Source organism: Ictalurus furcatus, chromosome 3 (assembly GCF_023375685.1).
Source record: "Ictalurus furcatus strain D&B chromosome 3, Billie_1.0, whole genome shotgun sequence".
NCBI classification, from domain to species: Eukaryota; Metazoa; Chordata; class Actinopteri; order Siluriformes; family Ictaluridae; genus Ictalurus; species Ictalurus furcatus.
The window spans coordinates 5,194,434-5,218,265 of NC_071257.1; the positions used below are offsets into that span (position 1 = coordinate 5,194,434).

Here is a 23,832-nt window from a genome sequence, read left to right on the forward strand (position 1 = left end):
ACGTTACAAAAATATATTCCAATGTAACGACAGGTCATACTTTTCTGAGGAGAAAATACTCTGTATGAAGGATCGACTCCTCTAAATGCGCCAAATATTTGAATCGAATTATGCTTAGAGTTAGGGTGTATACTATATAGCAGGAAAGTTAAAAAGCAGCTACGATCTCATACAGTGTAGCAAGTAATAATCTGGAAAGACCTTTGGAATATCACAGTCTAAAACTGGATTTAAAGAGAAGCAAATTAGTAAATGAATCACATGTAAATGAATCACATGAATATGAATCACATGTAAATGAATCATATGTAAATCAATTATATGAAAATGAATAAATAAATTAAAGACAAAAGGCAGCTACAGACGAAGACGATCGTTTCTCAGAAAAACAGCAGACATCAGAGTAATAAACCACTTCCTGTGCTGTGAGAGCGAGACTGTGGAGAGCAAAGCAAGACGGTTGCCTCTTTATTTAACTTACCGCACTTGACCGTCACTAAAGAGCTATAAAAACAGTTTTACCCCTCATGGAGGTTTAAACAGAAATCAGTGTCACAAAGCGGCCAATTTTATGACTGGAGTGTCCTAATCATGTCCGTTCAGCGTGGTCCGTATCTTCTCCCAAGCCCGCCTGTAAAAGAGAGAAATCAAAGTGTTGGCAACCTGGAAGCTATATAAATGATAGATATTCCAAAAATTTCAGTCTTTGTGCTGAGAAATGTTACGACTGTAAAGCAAGATGAAAACAGTACGTACGTCTTTGTCTCCTCGCTGACTTTCAGGAATGTCGAAACGTTTTGTTCGAGATCCTTTAAAGGACGAAAAGGACAGTTTATTCCATATGATCTACACTTTGAACAAGATTCTTTATATATTTACATACATCTTGAGATTCACATAAGCAGAACCACAAGCTTCTCAAAGTGTCCATCGTTACCTTATTGGTTTTCAGGAGAAGCACGTTTGAAGCGGCCAAGTTCAAGATTTCTTCCTAGAGATAGGAAAAGACAGTTGCACGTCGGTTCTTAACGTTCTGTTAGCCAGGGCAAAATGTTCTACTCTAACCTGATGCGAAAACGACCATACTTCTGAGTCTCTGATGCAGTTCTCAAGAGCGCTGGTGGTAACAGTGGACACCATCGTCTCTCTGATGTCTTTTTGAAGACTCTGCACCTCGTTCCACACTTCCCACACTTGCTGTCTCTTAGCCTCCACCTGAGCGATGGAGGAGAGTTCACACTGTTTCACTTCTGAGAAGGCAACCTCATCACGCTGACCCGTCTCACAGCTTTCTGATCCCCTGCCTCATGGAGAAAAAAAACCAAACATACAGAAATTATATTTAACATTATATAAAACATAAGCACCCTATAATTTGTTTTTATGTAATGAGGTATAAAATAGCACCGTACTGTAAATATAGTAAGCTGATGATTGATTATTGTTGATGGACTTTCTTTTCCAAAACTTTGTGGACACCTGGCCATCACACTCCTATGTGGGCCGTCCCTAAACTGTTGCCACAAAGTCGGAAACGTACAATTGCCTGACCTAACTAATGCTCTTGTGGCTGAATGGGCAAATCCCCACAGGTACACTCTAAAATCTAGTGGAAAGCCTTTCCAGATGAGTGGAGCTTATTATAACAGCAAAGTGTGGACTAAATCTGGAATGGGATGTTCAAAACGCACATACGGGTGTGACGGTCAGGTTTCGCCAAACTTTTAGCCATATATATGAAGTTGGAGTTACTCGAACAACATCTGTGTGACAGTAAAGCATGGTGAGTCTGGTGAGTGCAGAAATTTGCATGGGGTTATGGGTAAACATCTGTTGTCGTGCTTTATACCATCTTCCTTCTGGTCTACCAGGGCTTTGGCTTGAGCATCTTCATACTCTCTTCTGACGCTGAAGGGAAAGGAAAAAAAAAAAAACCTTCCATTATTTGTTTTGAACACCATGCAGTCGAATGAAGTCAAAAGGATTTTAAAATAATACCTGTCATTTTCCTCTAGAGAACTCCTGGCTTCCTGTTCCAGTAATAGCACTTGCCTTGCTGCGTCCTTTAACTTTCTTGCTTCTGTGGAGGCTCCGAAGGGGGTACATGCAGACTAAACACAAGTTCATCTTACTATCCTTGTTAGGACTTTCTATTGACATAACTAATAATGATAATCAATGTAATGCTTACAATTGATCCTTAATCTTAATCTCAGTAACCAAAAGCAAGATAAAGCAATTTTCTTCATGGAGACCAACCAGATGCCAAAACTGTCAGATATTCCTATTCTTATGAGAACATTTGGTCCACACCAAGATATAAGCATGTGCCCATACGCATCATCCGATGATTTGAGGAATGAGGCCCGGTATGACAGCTGTCCCAAACATTAGAGTTGTACCAAATGTACTTAAATTACTAGCCAAGTTATAAATTATACCCCGGAGATATACAGTCATGACCATGAGACTTTGGATGGTGACAGAATTTTCGGAACTTTGCCTCTGTACACCACCACAATGTATTTGAAATAAAGCAATCACGATATGATATGATTGAAGTGTACGTAGAAAGAGGTTTAACAAAAACATGCCATTAGCCGTTTAGGAATTATAGCCATTTTTACATAGTCTGTCCATATTCACAGGTTCAAAAGTAATTGGACAACTGACTGATAAGCGGTTTCATGGCCAGGTGCGGTCTGTTTCCACAATATTGCGTGACAGAATAAGGAGATAAAAGATCTGGAATTAATTCCAAGCGTTGAATTAGCGTTTGGTAGCTGTTCATGGGAACGCTCAATATGCTGTCCAAAGAAGTGTCGAAGCAAGTGAAGGAGGCCATCACTAGACTGAAAAAAAAACAAAACAGACAAAAACAGACATAGCAGAAACTTTAGGAGTGGCCAAATGAGCAATTTGGTACGTTCTTAAAAAGAAAGAAACGCACTGGTGAGCTCAGCAACACCTCTTCACAACATCAAGCCAAGTCAAGAACACTCTGGAAGAGGCAGGCGTATCATTGTCAAAATCTACAATCAAGAGACGCCTTCATGAATGTAAATATAGACTGTTTACCTCAAAATGCAAACCACTGGTAACACTCAAGGCCAGATTAGATTTGCTAAATAACCTCTAAAATCTAAGCCTGACCAGTTCTGATGCAAGCTTAACTTGTACCAGAATGATGGGAAGAGAATAGTATGGAGAAAGAAAGGAACGGCTCATGATCCAATGCATATCACATCATCTCTCAAACATGTGGAGGGAGTGTTATGGCATGGGCGTGTATGGCTGCCATTGGAACTGGGTCACTGGTGTGATGTGACTGCTGATGGAATTAACGGAATGAATTCTGAAGCGTATAGAGCTATACTTCCTGCTCAGATTCAGTCAAATGCTGCACAACTGATGGATAATGACCCCAAAACATACTGTGAAAGCAACCCAAAGGCTTCTCAACCAAAATAAATGAAATGTTCTTAAATGTCAGATGAGCTCAACCCAACTGAGTGTGCTTTTCACTTACTGAAGACAAAAGCGATGTCAGAAAGATCCACAAACATGCAGCAACTGAAGGCGGCTACAGTAAAGTCCTGGCAAACCACCTCAAGAGCGGAAACTCAGCATTTGGTGATGTACATGGGTTCCAGACTTCAAGCAGTCATTCACTGCAAAGGATTTGCATCCAAGTACTAAAAACAATCTTAATATTTATGATTCTTAGTTAGTCCAATTTTTGTTAAACACCTTGAATTAAAGCTGAATGTCTGCACTTTATTCACATCTTGATTGCTTCACTTCAAATCCATTGTGGAGGCAAAATTACCAAAATTGTGTCACTGCCCAAATACTTATAGACCCCACTGTAAATGTATTTTATAGACTAGTATTTTATGACTCCAAAATGGCGTCATGACCGTTGACTAGTAGAGATTGTCTTGTTTCATTGTTAGTTATACATTTCTGCTGCTTATACTGCTTTGACTGCAAAGATTTTTTCCCCCTCCTAAGATCTGAAATGTAAAACTTTTTCTCACCTTATCCTGGAGAGGGGACTGGGAGAAAAGGAGTGACTTCATGTACAAATCATACTCTGTCTGTATCCAACAGATCACATACAATACTTTAGGGTTAGGGTTATAATACTTAACACTTAAATGTAATCTTAGATTAATTAAGTGGATAATTTCTGTAAATGTTAACATGAATGAAATTAAGACTTGTGTATTATAAGTCATTGCAAAATAAACCCAGTGAGATTTACTCATTAGTCAAAGATGTGGGGGTATGACGTATGCGTGTGTATTAACAAGTCATCACGACGTCTCACCTTGATTTCTCGGAGGACGCTGCTGAATACAGGTGAGCCGTCACACACGTCATCAAAGACCTCACTAAATACCGTGAGGCGCTGTCTGCAGGGACCTCCGCCAGCAGGAAGTTTCCTCAGTGCCTAACACACACACACACACACACACACACGTTAATAATTTCCTCTGTCGGAAATGTGCATCAGTCTCTTCCTGTCCTCTGAGATGACTAAGTACAGTGTCATTTGTCTGCGTACTGAACCACAGACATTAGCCGAACACATCAGTCCAGCTCATGAGATGACAGTTCCCCCGATATGGCTTCTGAGGAAAAACTATTCACCACTACTTTACAGTTTATGTACAAAAAAATAAATAAAGAAAGAATTCCATGCTTATTTAATTGCATTATCCTGTTGAAATATTACTGCATTTAGGTTTGAACCAGTTATTTTTCATTAGCCTGTTTAAAATTGCTCAGTGAAATTTATTTATTCGGATGTATGCTTGGAACGTTGGAATAAGTTAAATACGACTCAAACAGACTCTCAAGCAGTTTTCTGGGAGAGGTCATGCTCATGAGTCAAATGGGCCAGGAAAACATTTCACAAGACTTCAGTGTTTAGGGAATTCAGAAGAAAAAAAAAAAAAAAGAAGAAACATGGACACTTCCAAGGAATTAAAGACTAATAACTAAAAAACTGCCAGAAAGATTTGCACAAATCCAATACAGACAGAAGAAGAATTGGGAAAACAAAACGTCCTTAGAGACAAGAGGAATAGTTCACATTTACATAAGCATCTGTTAATATGTCCGTTGTGTTAATAAAGGAACATTTTTGTTTTTATACTCAGCTATATCTATAATTCTAACCTGCTGAAGCCTGCGCTCATGCTGCTTTGCTGCTTCTCTACCACTCAAACACTTCCTGGTGGTCAGGTCTTTTGTCCCCAAAACCTGAGTGTCAAAGCGCTGCCTCCAGCGCAGTCGATCGCTCCAGGTGAGCCCATCTTCGTGTGAGAGTGAGAACAAGCAGCTGTCCTGTTCCACCATGCTAGACACTGCACATCTTTCCTGCTTTGCTTTTCTCAGCTTAGCTAGCTGTGTCATGTCCAGAACTCCCCTCAGATCAATGCTCAGCAATTCCCCACTGGTGCTTTCTGGCCTTTCCTCGATCCTCAGCTCCTGTAGCCTGGTGTTTATGCTGAAACTGTGCAGGGTGTCAGTCACTTCTTCCACTTTAGCTTCTTCCACTTTAGCTTCTTCCACTCTAGCTTCCATTTTGCTCCTTTCCTGGACGTGAGAAGGGCCCGTGTCTTTACGCTTGGGCTTGTTCCAAATAGGCTTACATGGCCTGCAGTAGAGGGGATTATGAGTGAGGATGTTCGGACCCAGATGACCTGAGATGTATCTCTGGATGTCAGCTTTGTGCGCTTTTTCCATACTATGAAGAAGTTCCTTCAACTCACGCTGCATGTCTGAGCGCCTCGGAGTTTGGCTGCCTGATATAGACATGGCTAAAGCTGCCATAAAGTAAGGAAGGGAATATAGCTTGTAAGTGGATCATATCCAGCACAGGACTGACCTACAGTAGTAGTGTGTTCTGTACTGGTAAGAATATATTTTAAACTCTGTGTTATTACTGGTTATTTTATTAGATACACAATACCTTCTTGATCCGCCTTGTAGGTTTATAGCTGGAGATTAAAGCCTTTTCCATGCACGTGGTGTGTTGACCATCTGCTAGTCCTTTTTCTGGTTCTGGCCATAGGACTGCTACCAGCTGGTTGGATAAAAAAACGTTTGGTTAAAATACTAGCAGTAATGCAGCACTTGATGCACTACAATGTCAGCGTCACTGATAATAAATAATATCTGGTCTGTGGTGGTTATATTCCACGGGATGGGGTAGGGGCAGACCACAGTCAATATTTGTACACCTTAATGTCTGCTTTACCTGATAAACTGACCTGTGACTGTAGAGGTGGGTTGAGCCTGAATTTGGGTTACCGTGTTTGCGGACTTTCGGATGTTCTCCTTGTGTCTGCGTGGTTTTCTTCTACCATCCTATGCTCAGTTGCGCATAGGTGTGATTGAGTATGTGCATGGTGTTCTGTGATGGACTGGCATCCCGTCCTGGGTGTGTCCCCACCTCACGCCCAGTGTTCCCAGGAGGATCCACCGTGACCCTGACCAGTATAAAGTGTTTCCTGAATACGAATGAATGATGTATTTCAAGGTCTATATTCGGGTTGCAGCCATATTCCGAATACAATGTTTATATGCGCAAATGCATTGGAATATTCCTCTATACATGGCCGTAAGTATGTCTGAGTAAATACCTGTTAGTACCCACAATTCCTTGCGGACTGAGCATGCGCATATCTCCTTTCAGTGGATTTTCTGAATAAGGTGCGACACATTTCTGATTAAAACAGGTATATTCCAGGGGTGGGGATCAGAATATAATACTAATTAGTAATACGATTACTGCCGATTTCCGATTAATATCGGAATATTGACGTGCATGTAAACGTAGTCATTGAGCGTTACAATATCTGTCACTCCAATCTGGGAGAATGTTCTCTTTTTGAGTATTATACTACATCAGCCAAGAATTTATTCATATTTAACTGCAAATAATACCCAACTCAGTCACCCAAAACACCCATCTGTGCAGTGTGAAAATATTAATGACAACTTTATTTATTTTTACGCATATATTATACACGCATTATGAAAAATATGTATATATTATGTTTTTCATTTACAGTTAAAAGTTGTTAATGAAGCAAATGAGAGAGAATTAAAAAAAAAAAAACAATGTCCGCAATACTCCATGACGTAATAAAACTTCAGTAAATAACTTTGTAATCTTGTCTATCCTGAAGTTGGAATAACTGTCTGTTTTTATAATGTAAATAAAATACAGCTTGATTACTCGCCTGGTACTGTAAACTGTGCGTCCAGCTTAACCAGCAACACCTGCTAGTTTGCGACACAGTTTCCATGGCAGCCCGTTCCAAGCTGTTATTGGTTTCTTTCCAGTCACGTGGTGAAACTCGGAAACGCAATGGTTTATTTGTTTATATATATATATATATATATATATATATATATATATATATATATATATATATATATATATATATATATATATATATTGTTTCATTAAATTATTTAAATATAACGTTCAGTTGTACCGCGGTATTAAAAGTTCTACATTTATCATTAAAAGCATTAATGAAGATACATTTATCATTAAAAAAAAATGAATTGCTTATATGTACAAGCGGCTGTAGGATCCCGGGTGGAAGTGGGCAGGGCTCTAAATAATTAATTAATTAATTAAATAAAATAAGTTTACAAAAAATATTTAGATTTTCAACATTGTTTGGGGTTTGTCCAAGTTAATGACCTGGTTGAAATGTGTGCTTTGATTTGCTTAATTGTACGTCAATCATATTTGCCTTGTGTTTATTGGTTTAAGTTTTGCACGCATGGGCAGTCACGTGGGCTGTGAAATCAGCTGGTGGGTGCTAATTGAGTTAATGGTGAAAAACAGAAAATAATGATAGAGTACCGCAACATATTATAATGTAATTTTTCTCCTGAATTGGTGGATTTTTCAATGATTTGACGATGTAACTTCTAAAAGGTAAGGACCCGCTTTTGTATTTTATGGTTGTTTGTTTTTTTTTTTGTGTGTTTTATTGTATGGCTTGTGTTTGATGGGTCACGCTGCTGTTTGTTTGCACTTGATGTGAAATAGTGTGTGTTGTGTGGGCTCTGTAGAGGTTTGATTTAATTTATAGTGTCTCTTTTACTGCAGTAAGGTTTAATTTTTCAGAAATTTTCAAACTCCTCTAAAGACTTGGCTTTAATATCGCTTGGCTGTCGCATGTTCGAGTCTATAATTTCTCAAGAAATGAACATACAATGATTAAAAACATGTATATTCTCACTCTGGAGTGAACACGAAACTAATTGAATATCATTTAAAAAGCTGTCCCGTTAATACTTGCTAAAACTAATCTTTGAGAACTGCACGTCACCACCGCTTTATATGAACGGCGTCAGTAAGGGACCGTCTCAAAAGTGCATGACTTGGTTGTTTATGTAAGAGTCTGTAGAAGTTTACTGTACCCTGCAGTATATCTGACTTATTGTAGGTTTAGAGTACCGACACAAAACTGTGAGATTATTTACTCATTAACGTGTTATATAAAAGTGTCACAATATGAGTACGGTAATAACATGTTAAAAAAAAAACAAACAAAAAAAAAAACAGACAAACAGTAAAATGTCCATGCCTTCAATAGTGAAGATTGCAGTAGTTACATAAAGGGATGTACAATGTATATTCAAGTGCTAGTTTTAAAATATGAGTAGAGTAATAATGAATATTAAAAGAAACAACAACAGAAATTGTTTTAAAAAGTTTTAAGATGTTGAAGATCATAGTAGTTATCTAGTGTGTGTGATAAGTGCAATATTTCATTGTTAATTAAAAACAATTTATTACTATTCCCGTGCTATAAATCTTTTATGTAATATTGCACTACTACAACCTTCACTGTTTAAAAATCTCCATTTCTGGATTTTTACTGATTTAAAAAAAAAAAAAATTTTTTTGTAAAAACAAACAAAAATATTTACTACTGTAAAATGTATCTGCAATATTGCACTTGCAGTAAGTCACAGATTCCACTAGGTAACTACTACAATTTTCCATGTCTTAAAATCTCAATTTCTGGATTTTTACTGGATTACTGCACTGCTGAAAAATCCAGTTCGGTTTCACAAGCTGACGAAACACAGACCAAGCTGGTCAAACTGGTAGACTGCAATAAAATGTTCAGTAAATGTTCTTGATTGATTAATTATTTATTATTTTTTCATTTTATTAAATTATTATTAGCACAATATGATCTGAATACTGTAAATATGTAATATGGCACTTGTCCTACGACCCACTAGGCAGGCTAACCACTACAATCGCCAAAGTCTTAAAATCTCAGTTTCTGGATTTTTTTTTTTTTCCCTGTATGATTTTATTAATGTATTCAGACTTTTATGTGATCTTGCATTTGTATTAAGTCATAAAGCCCACTGTACTGTATCCATACTGTAGTATGTATCTAATACTGCAGTAAGTCAGATATCCTGCAAGGTACTGCAGATGTGATCAAGTCGTACATAGTTGTCTATAGCATGCATTTTTTTGACTGTCCATTACTGACTCCATTACTATCCCAAAAGTGCCCACTGGTGTAGGGTCATATGAGCTATGAAATACAAAATCAACTGCTGCCCATAAAATGTCTCCGAAATTACTTGTACAACAATAAGCACCCTGTAAAAACAATTTATTTGACAGTTTTATGTTTTCAAAATTTTCTTTTGCGTGCCGCTATTGTCTGTTTTGTGCTGAATCAGTGGTTCAAGCCCAGGAGTCTGCCCCTGCTTATAAGCACCAAAACACTGGCTGTGTCCCAAACAGGGTCGACCAATACCGAAATAATGAAGTAAGAAAATTAAGAAGATTGTTGACTTTTTGAAACAGTTGTTTGCAAGAAGTTTTTTTCTGGGGTCATATATAGGATGAGTACGCGGGTGTTCCAAGGTCATTATCAGGGCTAAATAATACATTTTTCAAAAGGGTTGCCTGAAATGTATATAGTGCCATTATTTGGACATTAGTGACTAAATGTATATTTTGCACTTTGTGTAAGTTCCACTTTTTGAATTAAATTAGGGAAAAAAACGAACTTTTCCACAATATTCAAATTTTTTAAGATGCACCTGTATATTTATCTTAGCCGTCGAGATTAAACAATGAAAAGTGCAGACTTTTAGCTTTAATTTGAGCTGAACAGGGTAGGAATTACAGCACTTTTTTTTTTATAGCCGTATACATGTCAGAATTCATCCTATGGCTTTAGTCAGCAGACACCTCAATAAATACAAGGGAACCAGTTCCATACTATTTACCCATCATTCTGGTACAAGCTGATCTTTCTCATCTGGCCATAGGTTATTGTTCCAAACCTGTACCGAATATATATATATATATTTTTTTTCTAGATCTTAAACCGATCTTTTTAAAGATCTATTTACTCTGGTGAAGTTTTCTATTGATTGATGACTTTGACACAGATATGCCTACTCAATGGAGGGTGTTGAACTCGCAATGTGTTCTTGCTTTTTAAGAACGTACCAAGTGGTTGATTTGGCCACATCTAACGTTTTTGCCATCTCTGATGGGTTTGTTTTGATTTTTCAGCCTAATCATGGCTGCTTCACTGGCAGTACCAGCCCTTTGGACTTCATATTGAGCGTTAATAGCAACATATTCCAAATGTAAATTCTACACTTGAGCGTCTGGCCATGGAACAGCTGAGCAAACGATTGTCTAATTACTTTTGATCTGTTGAAAGGAGGAGGGATGGACGGACCGACTCGCATATAAAAAGTGCTGTAATTCCTACACTGTTTACCAGATATCGATCTAAATACCCTTCAATTACATTCATAATATCATTTCAACTCTGTGGTAGACAGCTAAAATAACAAATAAGTGACGTGACTGTATAATAGTGTGTAATTTTTGCCGTTTAGAGTGTCTTCCTATAATGAAGCCAGTTTGATCTGGGTGAATAAGATGAGGGAGAACATTTGGATGTGGAAGCTAATACTTTGCTGATGGTTTTAACGTCACTGTTGATTAGTGAAATGGGGTGGTGGCTAGTACAAAGAGTTAGGTAATACTGAAATGAAGTATTCATATGCATGAGGATAGATGCAGGGATTCCCCAGCCCCCCCCCCGTGCCTTTTTATAGAGTGGTGAAATTGTTGTCCAACAATGTTTATATGGAATTAAACTGGAAATGGTCCCAGTGATTTGTTGTTTGGAGTTGCAAGGGCATTCTCATATTCCTTGTGTACTTTAAATCTCTTTTTGCTCATTTTTTTTTTTTAGTACGGCGAGTGATATGGTATTCAAGGTTTCAAAAAATAAATATATATTTGCATTCATTATCCAAGGTGGTTAGATTAGTACAGTAATGTGCGCTGTATATAGCTATTCGGTCATGGATAATATTTCCAGTTGTCTTTGTCATTACAATTGATCTTGGTTAAATTGATGTGCTAGGTATTTTCTTCATTTATTACCATGTTCTTTGTAATTGAAAGTGAGATATTTAGTATGGACTTGATTATTTATTTATTTTATTTCTTTTGCAGTTTGGTCTGTGGGATTCATGTAAGTGTCTCAGTTTTGGTTCTGTTTTTTTTTTCTTTCTTGTGTGTAGAGTATGCGAGAATCTTCCCCTTTCACTACTGCTTTAGCCGTTTCCCAGAGAAGAGTGGGTGATGTTTCTGGGGAATCGTTGGTTTTACTTGCAAGGAAATAATTTGCAGAAAAAGAGTGGTGAACTGATGAGGTAAAAAAGAGTGTTTTCTCATCTCCAGCTATCACTAAAGGCCGAAGTTGGTCATATAAATGCTTCGTTCCACCCGATGAGTGCCGGTACCTTAGATTGTGTTGATCAGTCGTGCTTTGGGTTGGTTTTTAAATGTCGCCTGATGATTAATGCTGAGGAGAGGAAAAAATTATGAAAAAATGAGTGACCATCTGAATGTGGGTCATATATAGTCCAAAAAAAAGTACACCCCATGGAAATTGTTGGCTTTTTTGACATATTTGGGAATGTAAACATTTGATCATCTCTGAAACAGAGCCTATTAATGATGTTGATATACTTGAACAAAACCACAAGGAAAACGAACATTTTCAATCATTTATTCAACAGAAATATCAATAGATGTGATTCTTCTGTGGAAAATTAAGTACACCCTTGGTCTCAGAAGCTAGTATTGCCCCCTTTAGCAGAAATAATAACTTGTAGGCGTTTTCTTGCATGTTCTTCCAGTTTCACATCCTGCCACATTTCAATGGGATTAAAATCCAGGATTTGACTAGGCCATTCCATAACCCTCCATTTCTTCTTTCTGATCCATTCCTTGGTGGATTTGCTAGTGTGGTTAGGATCATTATCCTGTTGAAAAGTCCACTTTTGGGACTCTAACTTTGATACGTCTGTCCAGAGCACATTATTCCAAAAGGCCTGGTCTTTGCCTATATGCTCATTGGCAAACTGTAGTCTTGCAAAGGCTTTTTCTTGGCATGCCACCCGTACAGGTCAAGTTTGTGCAACCTCTTTTTGATTATAGAAGTATTTCGGGGTTCTTGGAGGCTTCTTTTTTTGCAACAGACGGTCTGCTCTTGGGCTGAGTTAGTCCTGGACAAATTGGCAGACGTTTGAAATCTGCACCACTTGTAGATTATTTTCATTACAGTATAATGATGTATTTCAAGTAATGTGGAGATCTTTTTAAATCCCTTCCCAGACTCATAGGTATCCACAACCTTATTTCTGAAGGTTTTACAGAACTCTTTAGATCTTGGCACGATGACACCACACACCTCAACAGCAGGGAACACTAGACAAGATATGAGAGGGTTATAAATAAGGCATGTTCTACTCACTTGCACCCGATCTAGAACACACTTTTTTTTCTAATTTTATAGATTTGAAGGGGGTGATAAATGTAGGGGTGTACTTACTTATTCCATGCGACTGATCTGTTTTTTGGTCATTTAAATTGTGAAGTACTACAAAATGTACAATTTAGGTCACTTTTATAGTACATCAACTTTATTAATAAGCACTGTTCCAGAGATGATCAAATGTTAGCTTGTCCAAATATGTCAAAAACAAAGCCAACAGTTTCCAGGGGTGTACTTATTTTTTCACATGACTGTACGCCTTCAAGTGGTGTTGTAATTGCTTATTGACGCATTTAATGATGAATCAGATTCTTGTGAATCTAATCTTAGAGTTGTATGATGCATAATAGATTTGATTGAAGTGAATATTCTTTAATTTTCTCCAGACAATTTAATTTATTCATAGACAGATGTTTCTAGTTTTTGTTTTTTGCTGACAAGTTAATGCCACTTGCATTCCTGCTAACCACGTTAATGACCATGATTTACAAAGTTAATCGTTCATTATAAATTTGTAGATCTACTACTACTCTTGTGGTGAAAAATATACAGTCATTTTCAAAACAATTAGGAAAGGGAAAAAAGAGGTAAGATGATAAGGCTGCAGATAAGTCTCTCATTTCCCATACTCACATGGAGTTCCTCTTGTTGATCCTCATTGATGGACTTTGATATAGAGTTTATGTAGTTTGCCTACGACTAGTGAAACACGTTTCCCAGATTGCCTGAATGGTTTGAACAGGGGATACAGTACGTTGAGCCATTACTATGTTCGTGAGGGAACTGGTCATTGAGGGCATTTCCTTTTGTTCGACTTGTGGGATAATGGATCTGGGGCGATTTTGTGGTCTCCCTCTGAGACTGCAGACACTGTGAAATTGTATGTTTCGTAACCGCCTCGGCTGGAAGCTTTAGTGCATGTTGAATGAATGTTTTGACAAGGTATTTCAGACAGTCAGGGTGGCTTTCTGGTATTCTTATTAATATTAGGTTGTCTCTCATGCTTCTGGTCTGCATCTCTAGGAGAGTCTCTAATTTCTTTCTTTAGTTTCCATCTGTGTGATGATTTTTATTTTATGGAGTTATGTTCTTTACTATCTGTATTATGATGCAAAAGACCTAGTCTTTACATTTCTTGTCTTAATATTCAAAGGATGTTCAGTTTATTGCTTCTAGTACACTGACGTTTAGGTCATTGGTATCGGTAGCTAATTTGGACTTTTTTTTCTTTTAGCCGGGTTGTGGGGCTTGTTTTCTGTTTCCATGATCTCATAAAAATAGCAGTCATCGTTCGTCTGCGGGGATTCAACAGTGCTTGGATGATCTTCAGAAGACTGGAGAGGTCTTTAGCTTGTACTAGTTACCATTGTTTCTTTTGTTGTTGTATTCCAAGAGCAGCAGGGCTCTGCCATGCAGAGTCTTACTTATGCAAGTTTGCATCACACTTGCTCAGTGACTTCTTATAAGAATAAAATGTGTTCATAGATATACAGTTAGATATACAAATATCAACATCTAATCTGTCATCTAAACTAGATCTTGGTGCACCATAGGGGGTGCTAAAACTTCTGAATCCCCAATCTGAAATAATGCCACCATCTACTTAGATCAAACATGTCATTTAAGTTTTCCTCTGAAAAACTTACAGAAATCTACACAGTAAATATTACACAGGTTTTTCTTTTTTTTTTTTTTTTCCAGAAATATTTAATAAAATTACTGCTCTTATATTTACAGTCGACATTCCTCATTATTCTTGGGCAACAGTGGGTCTACATGACCATTCACTTAATGATGCACAACTTTGCTCTGTACAAAAGAAAAATGCTAACTTTTTTTTTGTATAAAAAAATATAAGTTAATTTAAAATTTAATTCTAATTAAGAAAATAACAATGCTAATAATCATTGATAGTTGCAGTAATAATAGCAATATAATAGGAACCATAATAAAATTAAGGACATAATAGTATTAACAATAATAATCTCTAAACATAGTGCATGTGAGGGGAGAAAAACAAGCTGTGGATGATCATTCACTGAGGTGGAGAATGCTGTGAAGTTCCTCTTAAAGCAGATTCTTGTTTAAGGGGTTATGACCCGTGCGTGCACACGCTCTGAAAGTGCATGGCTGCCTAAGACCTAAGGTAGCACCATAAGAGTGTAGCTTACGTCTCTGAATACAAACACATTTTTCATGCACACGCATTGCACATGTGCCAAAAGTATGGGGGGGACAAAAAAACGATGATGCGCGCACACACTCTAATGGAAGCTGTACTTACTGCACGCACACACGACCGTATCTGACAGTGTACTCCTTTAGTTCCCCCAAAAACCAACAGGCATGGTTAAGCAGTTTGCCACCGTGTTGGTTAGTCACTCGTCAGTTCTGCAGGATTTACACAAAAGCGTTCAGAGCTCTGGTCATGTCCCAATGTATTACAGGCTGAAAAACAGAAACGCAAGCCTAATCAAATCATGGTAAGTGGTCTGTACTTATATAGCGCTTTTTACTGTGTCTCATTCACCCGTTCACGCACACTAACGGTAACAGAGCTGCCATGCAAGGCGCTAACTTGCCATCCGGAGCAACTCGGCGTTCGATGTCTTGCCCAAGAGCACTTCAGGATGTAGAGGCATGTGGGCCGGGAATCGAACCGCCAACCCTACGCAAACCACGCATGACGCTGAACTCTTTAATCAATCGGAGAACTCTCTCGGTTTTATACGCGATTCCTCATTCTAATTCATCTTCGGGCATAATTTCCAACAGTCTCACTTGAACACTACCAGCACAGTGTTCATTTTAACACGGTGTTTCATCTTCATACACAATGGTTTGAGACGTTTTAAACGGTGGAGGGTTTGACGGGTCGAGATTTTTTATTTCACTCATCACTATCCATGTCTCTCATTCCATACGTTTAATGAATGAAATATTAATGTATTGCTTTAAGATGTTTTAGACATTACTGTGAACATTTAATAACCCAAGTCTTTCACGTCACCATCATTCTATTTATCCTTAACCCAGAGGAAACATGAGGACATGGAATGTTTGGAAAGTAATCATGAGTGCCATGTGTTGCTTTTAGGGGGGGAAAAAAATACCCTTAAGCAAAAACAATTGGGTACAAATGGTAGCAAGCCCGACTGCATTGGTCATAGTGGTTGTTTTCTTTCCTGTTCTACAATATCCAGCAGTATTACTTTCTCCAAATTCAGAGGACTAAGAGCACTAAGCACTAATGAGACATGTGAACAAGTCTTTATGTGACTGTAATATAAAAACGAACAATAAACAGCCCTATTTTAGAGAGTGCAATGGACCTTTTGGAAGGCTATAATTACTAATTAAATATTACTGTTAATGAGAATTTATGGTTTAGTTTTGTGTGCCTGCCACTACAGCGTCACAATGCACCGCATAAAACATTTATTACTGTTTGCCTTAAAAATGAGTGGATTGCCCAAGGTGCAGCACTTTGAGAACAAGAGGATCAAAAGCTGATTTGTACATCAGGTTGCATGGTCAGATTTTTAGAGCGGAACATTGACTCTCCTGTGACTACAGTAAGGTTCAGAATGATCCGGCTTCTTTCTTTACAACAGCTCCTCTTACTTCAGACGGATACACTGCAGGGTTTGTTTCTCTCTCCTCCCCCCCAAACCCCTCTCCCCACATAGAATAGGCTGTATTTCTTCTTTCAAGTACTGCAAAACATCTTTGCACAAACGGACAGAACGCGTCCACAAGACTGCCACCGTGCGGCGTTACGCTCCCTACTGTCTCTTGGAATCTCTCAAGTAGGTTTTCGCGTTTGATGTTTTGATCACAGCAGGAATTAAAGTACCATTTCAGATGACCTGAACCCTCTCCAGTTACAAGTCATTTTAGTAGGAACTGCAGGTTCAGATTTTAAGGCCTCTTCAAATATAAGACCACAAAAGAAACCATTTGAAAAACTAAGAATTTGATTTCACCAAAAACGAAACATTTAAAAAAAAAAAAAAAAAAAAAAAAAAAGCAACCATCCAAAGGAAAACCCGAAGCTAAAGAAGTCCATTCAGACCGAAGGTGGTCCCACACAGAGCGGATTTGAGGCAGTCGAATCCTGCATCCTGGGAGAGCCGTTATAATTCGAGTCTATAGCCTCTGTCACCCACTGAGGTAACGCTTGTTTTAGTTTGTCTTTTTTTTTTTTTTTAAAGATTATTCCTTTAGTTGCTTGGTGAATATCACCTCTCCTGCCTGGCCTCTCTGCTCCCTCCCATCTCCAGCGGCATGGGACTGTTCTAAAGGAAGTGCACTGTCTCTGGCAGGGTGTGGATGATGTTGTGTTCAAGGCTGAAGAACTCAGGCTGAGTCAGTTGTCCACTTTGACCGGTCCAGTCTCCAGCAGCTCACTCTGCCCCGGTTCCTCACACGGCGTCCACGAACACGGCTCTTCTCCTTGAGCAATCCGCTCCCACTGGCCCAGGTTTTCCCTGCATACACACAACGCTACACTTCAGAAAACATTTACACGAACTGGTATACAGTTACTGACTCTAGCGCTTCTGTTGCATTGTCATCATCACAGTCACTACTAGACTGTGAAAAGTCCTCAGCCAAGACCGATTAGTACTTGCGATTGATTAACACTGCATATCGTGCATTGCTTTTACATCACGTGCTGTAACGATGTTAATAAGTGAGCCGTTTCTAATTAATCGTAGTGCTTAGGACTGTTTGGAATGGCTGGACAAGTAAAGGCAGGTTTCTGCGATGTGAAAAATGAAACAGAAATAAATAGTCTTCTTTTTCCACCTTTAATATGATCTAGCAACCAACAACATTCAAGTGAAAAAAACGAATAGAAAAGTTTTAGCACCTTTTGGTTAAGAGTCTACCAACTTGGAACATCATCTGGCAATTTTAGATCACTCTTCCTTGCAAAAGTGCTCCTGATCTATCAAATTGCAAGGGGATCTTCTGTGTACAGTCCTTTTCAAGTCATTCCACAGGGCCACTCAAAAAAACAAATTGAACAATCTCTGAAACTATTCCTTTTTCGACTTGGATTTGTGCTTTGGGTCATTATCGTGCTGGAAGGTGAAATTTTTTCATCATCTTCAGTTGTCTCATATTTAGAAAATGATTTTGTACTCCTCTCCTGATCAGTACCTTTCGACAGTGAGATCCCATACATGCTTTCTACGCTCTTTGCAGACCATGGCTTCAGCAGTTGGACGAAACCAAACCATGTCAAGAAAATCCTACAGAAACCTTACTCTCAGTTCAGGATGGTCCTAGCTCATTGGAACATAAACTGATCTCTTGGAGCACATTAGAGTACATATATAAACATTCTTGTTCCTTAGACTTAAAACTAAATGTAATGCTCAGGATTGCTCATAGTTCCACTTTTAGAGTCAATTTATAATGGGAAGGGTTCGAGTCTCAGCATTATTTTTTTTATGGGGCAAGAAAATGCCATTTTATAAAATTCCCCTAAATTTTGGACGGAATATCTCTAGTGGGGGACCAGATATGAACCTGAAATTTTCACAGAAATAAGTCTTCTATAGTAGCATTCTGCTGTAAAAAAAAAAAAATGTAAGTGTGAGGTTACACTGGTTGCAGAGCTAGGCCTAGTAGAAATCTGGGGGAAAGCCTACTTTATTCATACATTTTGAAAAATGAACAGTATGTTACAGTAACTGTTTGATTGACATACAGTAGCTTATGCTTGTCACAGAGGTCTGAAATGTTACTACATTTGATATTGGCAACAGTGAAGCACGATCTGTCATGTTCAGCTCCAACCTCCAAACCTGCCTGCCTGTTATTTTCTAGTAATCCTGAAGACATTGGTTAGCTTGTTCGTGTGTTTGATTAGGGTTGGAGCAGAGCTTTGGTGTTTGTCCTGTGATAAAAGCAGTAAATCACTACAGCTCAGAAGTCACTTACTGCTTTTATAAAACGAGAAACACCACCATAGCTCGGTTTATGACACTGTTCATTTGTAAAACACCCAACTGAACACCAATTCCATATTTGGATAAAATCTATTCACGGATACCAACTGTACACCTGTACCAACATGATAGATCAGGGTTCTGGCCCTCGAGGACCACCGTCCTGCAGACTTCAGGGTTACTAGAAAATTAGAGGCAGGTAAATTTGGAACCCTGTGATGGATCATGCTTCACTGTTGCTAATATCAAAAGGTATTAACATTCTAGATCTCACTGCCAAATGTACGGTATTGTAGGTCATTCATGAACGATTACTGTAAAATATTGTTAGATAAGGGAGCACCCTGTCACTCCATCACAGATGAGTTATTGGTCCAATAAATGAATAGGAAGGCTACAGTATGAACAGTAGGCCAGAGCATCTTGTCCCAGAGGGCCATTCGGCTCCATCAGGAAGAACCATGTTTGAGGATGAGTCGACTAGGCATCTGTAAAGGTGATGCACGTGTGCCTGACCAAGTTTTCTTATACGTTCTGCACCACCTCTGGTTGCATGCGCCTCTCTCCTGGGCATACACTTGTCCTCATTGCACTGACCTGGAGGTAAGTTGTGCTCAGTGGGGCTAGCTGTCAGTGAGCTGACTTGAGGAGCTTCCGTGTAGAGCAGAGAGTGTTTTTGACCGTGTCTCGGAACAGGTAGGAAGAACCATAGGGTCAGCCTGGCGACCCTCAGCTCTAGCAGGGCTATGTATCCAAGATGCAATGCTGCAAGGTCAATCGGCTGGTTCACAAACCTGGGTGATCAGGCCACTTATTAAACTTATTGCCAAGGTATGCAATTCTCCTACTCTTCTTGCCAATGTGATTACCAGCAGAAGGCCATTTTCAATTTGCCCATTTCAGATCAGCACCCTGAATGGGTTCCTGGAGAAAAGACTTGAACACTGGCTGGGGGAGCGTAGCAGATGCATATCTACAGGGCAGGTAAGGGCAGGCAATTGCCTGGGCCCCTGCATACTGAGAGGGCTCCCCATTTAAACAATCAGAAATTTTCATCTTAAAACAATGTGTAGCAACCCCCTTAAAGGGGGCCCTTTTGCAGGGTGCTATCTCGTTTGAAGACTTGTTTATGCTTCTGCTCCATCCCTCTACACTTGAGTCGCACAAGTTTTAACTCCTCAAAATGAATCTGAAAAATGAACCTATCTAGCAGAAGCACAAGGGACAAAAAGAGGAAACGGGACAGTTGTAAGTGACTTACGTCAAATGAATAAAGACAAACAAACCCACATCTTACTGTTGCAGCCCATCCACCTCAAGGTTTGATGCGTTTTGAGATTCTTTTCTGCTCACTACAGTTGTAAAGAGTGCTTATTGGAGTTACTATAGGCTTCCTGTCTCCTCAAACCGATCTGGTTATTCAAGGTGTTTCAGCCTGCAGACCCTCCGCATACAGGATGTTTAGTGACTGTTGGGTATGAAAATCCCAGGAGATCAGTAGTTTCTGAAATACTCAAAACCAGCCCTTCTGGCACATTAACTGCATGAATTTACTTTACTGGATAGGTAGTTATACCTTGTGAACGCGGTTGCAATGAAAATGCCTGACCGGTTTTACCAAAAATGAACCAAATGGTGTGTAAACAATGACCACGTAGATTTCAACTTCATATGATAATTACAAATAATGGTAAGCCTTTACGTTCATGTCCAGAAGTTTTTAAAGAAGCAGGTAACCGCTTCAGTATATTGTAAAGAATGAGAAACTTATTACCTATGGAGTAACTGCTCATATATGACACCCGATACTGAAGAGTTTCCATAGCCGAGACTTTACTTCTTAATGTAATACGAGTGTGGAACGAGGTGTGAAGGTGATTCAGGTGTTGCCCAAGTAACCTACCTGCAGGCTCTAAGAAGAGGAGCAGATGGAGGGAACAGCTCAGACAGCGTGGTGTAACAGGGAATGGCCACTGCGTTGTAGAAACCCACCTAGAAGCACAAACATTCAGACATTTCAACTTTAGACTAAGGCAATTAAAAAGTTCTGATGCAGTGTCCCTTTTTCTTTTTCAGGTGCGGCAGTACCTGCCCCTGTGGAACCTCGTTCTTCTTATCCCTGTCCATCATCGGAATGGGCTGCATTCCTATCTTCTTCATCTCATCCCCCTGATGATGAAGAGACGACATGCGTTTCGTGCTCCTTTTATTTCCTAAGCGTTTCACATGAAATGGTAATCAAGCTTACCTCAGCCCAGAACTCTGCATAGATGTCATTGGCTGTGAGGCGAGTGACCGGCCACAGTTTGGTCACAGAGCAGAGATCACACGCAGTCATCATCAGGCCAATTACGCGGTCCCTGCCGTGGACGAGCAATTACGACTTTGATCAGCCTGACACTAGACGCGTGAATAATGTCATCCTTACCCTCTTTTGACATATGCTTAGGCATGACAGTGTATGACCTCTGACCTGTGGGCGTGGTTGTTCAGGTCCAGCGCGCCTGTGCTCAGCAGATCAGCAAGCTGCTTGCGGTTGCCAAAGTAGAGTGCCAGGTCGGTGGCGATGATGGCTTTGCGGATGATCTCCAGCACCTGCTCGTACTCGCTGGAAGTCAGGTTGGAGAAAATATTGTGCCCTTCCAGCTATGGGAAACAAAGAGATCAATAAAAAAGCAAAAGCTCCACTTAGGAGGCACACAGCTCAGCTGAGGGGCAACAGCGAAGCCAAAAAAAAACAAACAAACAGGGTCCCAAGATTGAGCAGGTGAGATTGGGGGGGGGGGGTCTACATAAGCAAATTTGAGTGAGCAATTAGAATTTTGAGAAAATAACGGAAAAAAGCATGGGTCAGGCTTTGGTCTGTGACTTTAAGGCGGCTAGTGGCAATAATTATGGCCATACAAAAAAACCAATCAATTCTTGAATTATTTGGATTCATATAATCTGTGCAGCCTACAGTGCTGGTCCTAAGTTTAATGTGATCTACTACTATAATGGACTCTTTTACATAGTGCTTGATAATGACCTAAACAATCAACTGACCACTGCCTGTTACACTGGACAGTCCAAATTTCTACCTAAATCTACAAAACACAGAGAAACTGTCCACTAGTGTGAGAAAATAAGCTCCTCTCTGATCATTTCACATTTTTTTTTTTCCCCCCCTCTTCATCTAAACATGTGGAAATCCTGCTCATACACCCTTAGGAGTTTTGTTAGGATGAGCATCTCGACTGAAACAGCACACACCATTACTGTGAAAGGATCAAAGAGGGATTACTTTCTTTGCTGGGGGTGAGATAGCACTTTTCCACCGGACAGTGCGGCGTGGCTTGGGAAATTATCCATAATGCTACAAACATTGCCATTTTCAAGCGGGCTGTGCTGTACTTGGAGGCAAGCCAAACCAGGACCTATGGGTGGAGTTAAACATAGCGCAGACCATCGATTGGTCAAACACAGTCACATAGCCCGCCTATTAATTTCTCTCTACAAGCACTCATTTAAGCAGTTTTAAAAAAAGTAATCTAGTGTTTTTCAGATTCATTTTTATTTCTTTACCCCTAGTAACATTTAATTATTGCTATTAGCTTGATCTTACATTTCTTCCTTGTGTTCCAAGTAAAATTCAAAAGGGTTTCCTATTCATTTCCTGTACAAAATCGTCATCTCTGCTAAGGTTTGCACACACACACACACTCCTGTATTTTCATTAACTATTTAAATATCGACACACCTTTGTTCCTCTTTATTTTCACTAAATATTATGGTACAAAAGACTGTGCGAAACTATTTCGTGCAATGCCGCTAATTCAAGTGGTTTTCTGCAAGAAAACAGCATAAAAACACTCCAAGTTGGGTCACGACTTCTGAAAGCTGCAGCAAAATCAAGCATTTTGGCCGCAACCATCACCAAAAAAAAAAAAACGCTGCGAAAGCCTTTACGAACGGAGAGATGCCTGGTTTCATCTCAAAATTATTATTTTTTTAATTTTGAGTAATTTTTTTCTACTTGTGCCCATGAAGTCACTACCTGATCATTTCCAAAGAAACTTCCTACTTTCACAAATCGAGTTACGCAATGGGAACGTGACCCACCCTCGGCCAGGATACAGACAGCCCCGAGTTTCCCCTGATGCTGAGCCGTGGCGAGTGGCACTGTTCGGTGGACAAGTGCTAATATAGAGGCGATGAAGTCAGGAACGGGACACAGCTCACCAGGAAAGAAGCCAAGTGTGTGTAGATGCAGTGTGTGAGAGCTCTACCTGCAGGATAGACACCGTCTGGGAGAAGTGATGCTGTTCCATGGTGGACGTGGAGTACAGTGCCGCCAGCGGGTGGTCAAACTTCTGCAGGTAGCTGTTGCTGTAGCCTCGGTGGTCCAAGTCATGACACAAGCAGGCTATAAGCAGACCTTTCCTCTGCGTGAATGTAGAAACAGGGGAAGACAACATGAGATGGTATGTAAAAACTTTTTTTTGTGGGGGAAGGGGGAAAAACAAAAGTTCAGGGGATGCACGGACCTCCAATTCAGTGAGGATTCCAGAGGTTTTCTGAAGAATGACGTACATGCAGTGGGCCACCGTCACCGCATGCTTCCAGTTGTGGTATGGAACCCGTCTGTAATTCTTTCGCACTGACATGGTGAAGCGACACAACTTCTCCAGCTCAAAACTTTACAAACACAAAACGATCAGTTTAGAACCTTTCCCAAACACCATCATTCTATATGAACCGCATTAGACCGAACAAGCATGGATAGAGGAACAAGTCGAACCTGTTTTTAATTGGTCCGTAGCCATTTTCACACACAGAGCAAATTTTTGTGATCACAGAGATGTTCAGGTCATTATGGTAAGATCATGGTGTACCCATATACACAAATAGCTAAACACTATTATGAACAATTACACTGAAAGTAGTAAGTGCTTTTAAACTTACTTGAGTAAATATGTACTTTTAAATGCATTCACCTC

General features: G+C 39.4%; 2 protein-coding genes across 10 annotated transcripts in view; both read right to left on the reverse strand.

The window, feature by feature from the left end:
• Nucleotides 1-352: 352 nt before the first annotated feature.
• Nucleotides 353-7,174, reverse strand: LOC128605239 (uncharacterized protein C6orf118-like). Of its 6 annotated transcripts, none has more exons than XR_008385520.1 (12): nucleotides 6,285-7,161; nucleotides 5,984-6,097; nucleotides 5,188-5,837; nucleotides 4,334-4,456; nucleotides 4,041-4,100; nucleotides 1,999-2,111; nucleotides 1,850-1,908; nucleotides 1,066-1,304; nucleotides 938-991; nucleotides 757-809; nucleotides 523-631; nucleotides 353-437 (listed from the first exon to the last, which is right to left on the reverse strand). XR_008385520.1 is itself a non-coding variant. In XM_053620476.1 (12 exons), exons 4-12 carry the CDS (start codon nucleotides 5,827-5,829, stop codon nucleotides 586-588), a joined length of 1,389 nt encoding a protein of 462 aa, XP_053476451.1. In that variant the 5' UTR covers nucleotides 5,830-5,837; nucleotides 5,984-6,097; nucleotides 6,285-6,503; nucleotides 6,657-7,160; the 3' UTR covers nucleotides 452-585. The 6 variants fall into 6 exon arrangements, 5 of the variants coding, with proteins under 5 accessions (XP_053476451.1, XP_053476450.1, XP_053476452.1 ...); XM_053620476.1 differs by lacking the exon at nucleotides 353-437 and having other exon boundaries at nucleotides 452-631; nucleotides 6,285-6,503; nucleotides 6,657-7,160; XM_053620475.1 differs by lacking the exon at nucleotides 353-437 and having other exon boundaries at nucleotides 452-631; nucleotides 6,285-6,524; nucleotides 6,657-7,160.
• A 9,107-nt stretch (nucleotides 7,175-16,281) lies between these two features.
• The window catches only part of pde10a (phosphodiesterase 10A), a 107,685-nt gene continuing 100,134 nt past the window's right edge, over nucleotides 16,282-23,832 (reverse strand). For all 4 annotated transcript variants that reach the window (XM_053620466.1, XM_053620465.1, XM_053620467.1 and 1 more), the window contains exons 16-22: nucleotides 23,380-23,530; nucleotides 23,122-23,277; nucleotides 21,327-21,499; nucleotides 21,102-21,213; nucleotides 20,942-21,022; nucleotides 20,757-20,845; nucleotides 16,282-17,380 (exon numbers count right to left, since the gene is read on the reverse strand). In XM_053620466.1, coding sequence (XP_053476441.1) covers nucleotides 17,260-17,380; nucleotides 20,757-20,845; nucleotides 20,942-21,022; nucleotides 21,102-21,213; nucleotides 21,327-21,499; nucleotides 23,122-23,277; nucleotides 23,380-23,530 — 883 coding nt within the window. In that variant the 3' untranslated portion in view covers nucleotides 16,282-17,259. The remainder of the gene's footprint in view (nucleotides 17,381-20,756; nucleotides 20,846-20,941; nucleotides 21,023-21,101; nucleotides 21,214-21,326; nucleotides 21,500-23,121; nucleotides 23,278-23,379; nucleotides 23,531-23,832) is intronic.

What these genes read in the sequence shown, in the direction of transcription:
- LOC128605239 (XM_053620476.1), bottom strand. Translation starts at nt 5,829, where the DNA reads ATGTCTATATCAGGCAGCCAAACTCCGAGGCGCTCAGACATGCAGCGT. An exon ending in ATGAGCGCAGGCTTCAGCAG is followed by an intron (nt 4,457 to 5,187) that starts GTTAGAATTATA and finishes TGTGTGTGTTAG; the next exon opens with GCACTGAGGAAACTTCCTGC. An exon ending in TATGGTCGTTTTCGCATCAG is followed by an intron (nt 992 to 1,065) that starts GTTAGAGTAGAA and finishes TCCTATCTCTAG; the next exon opens with GAAGAAATCTTGAACTTGGC.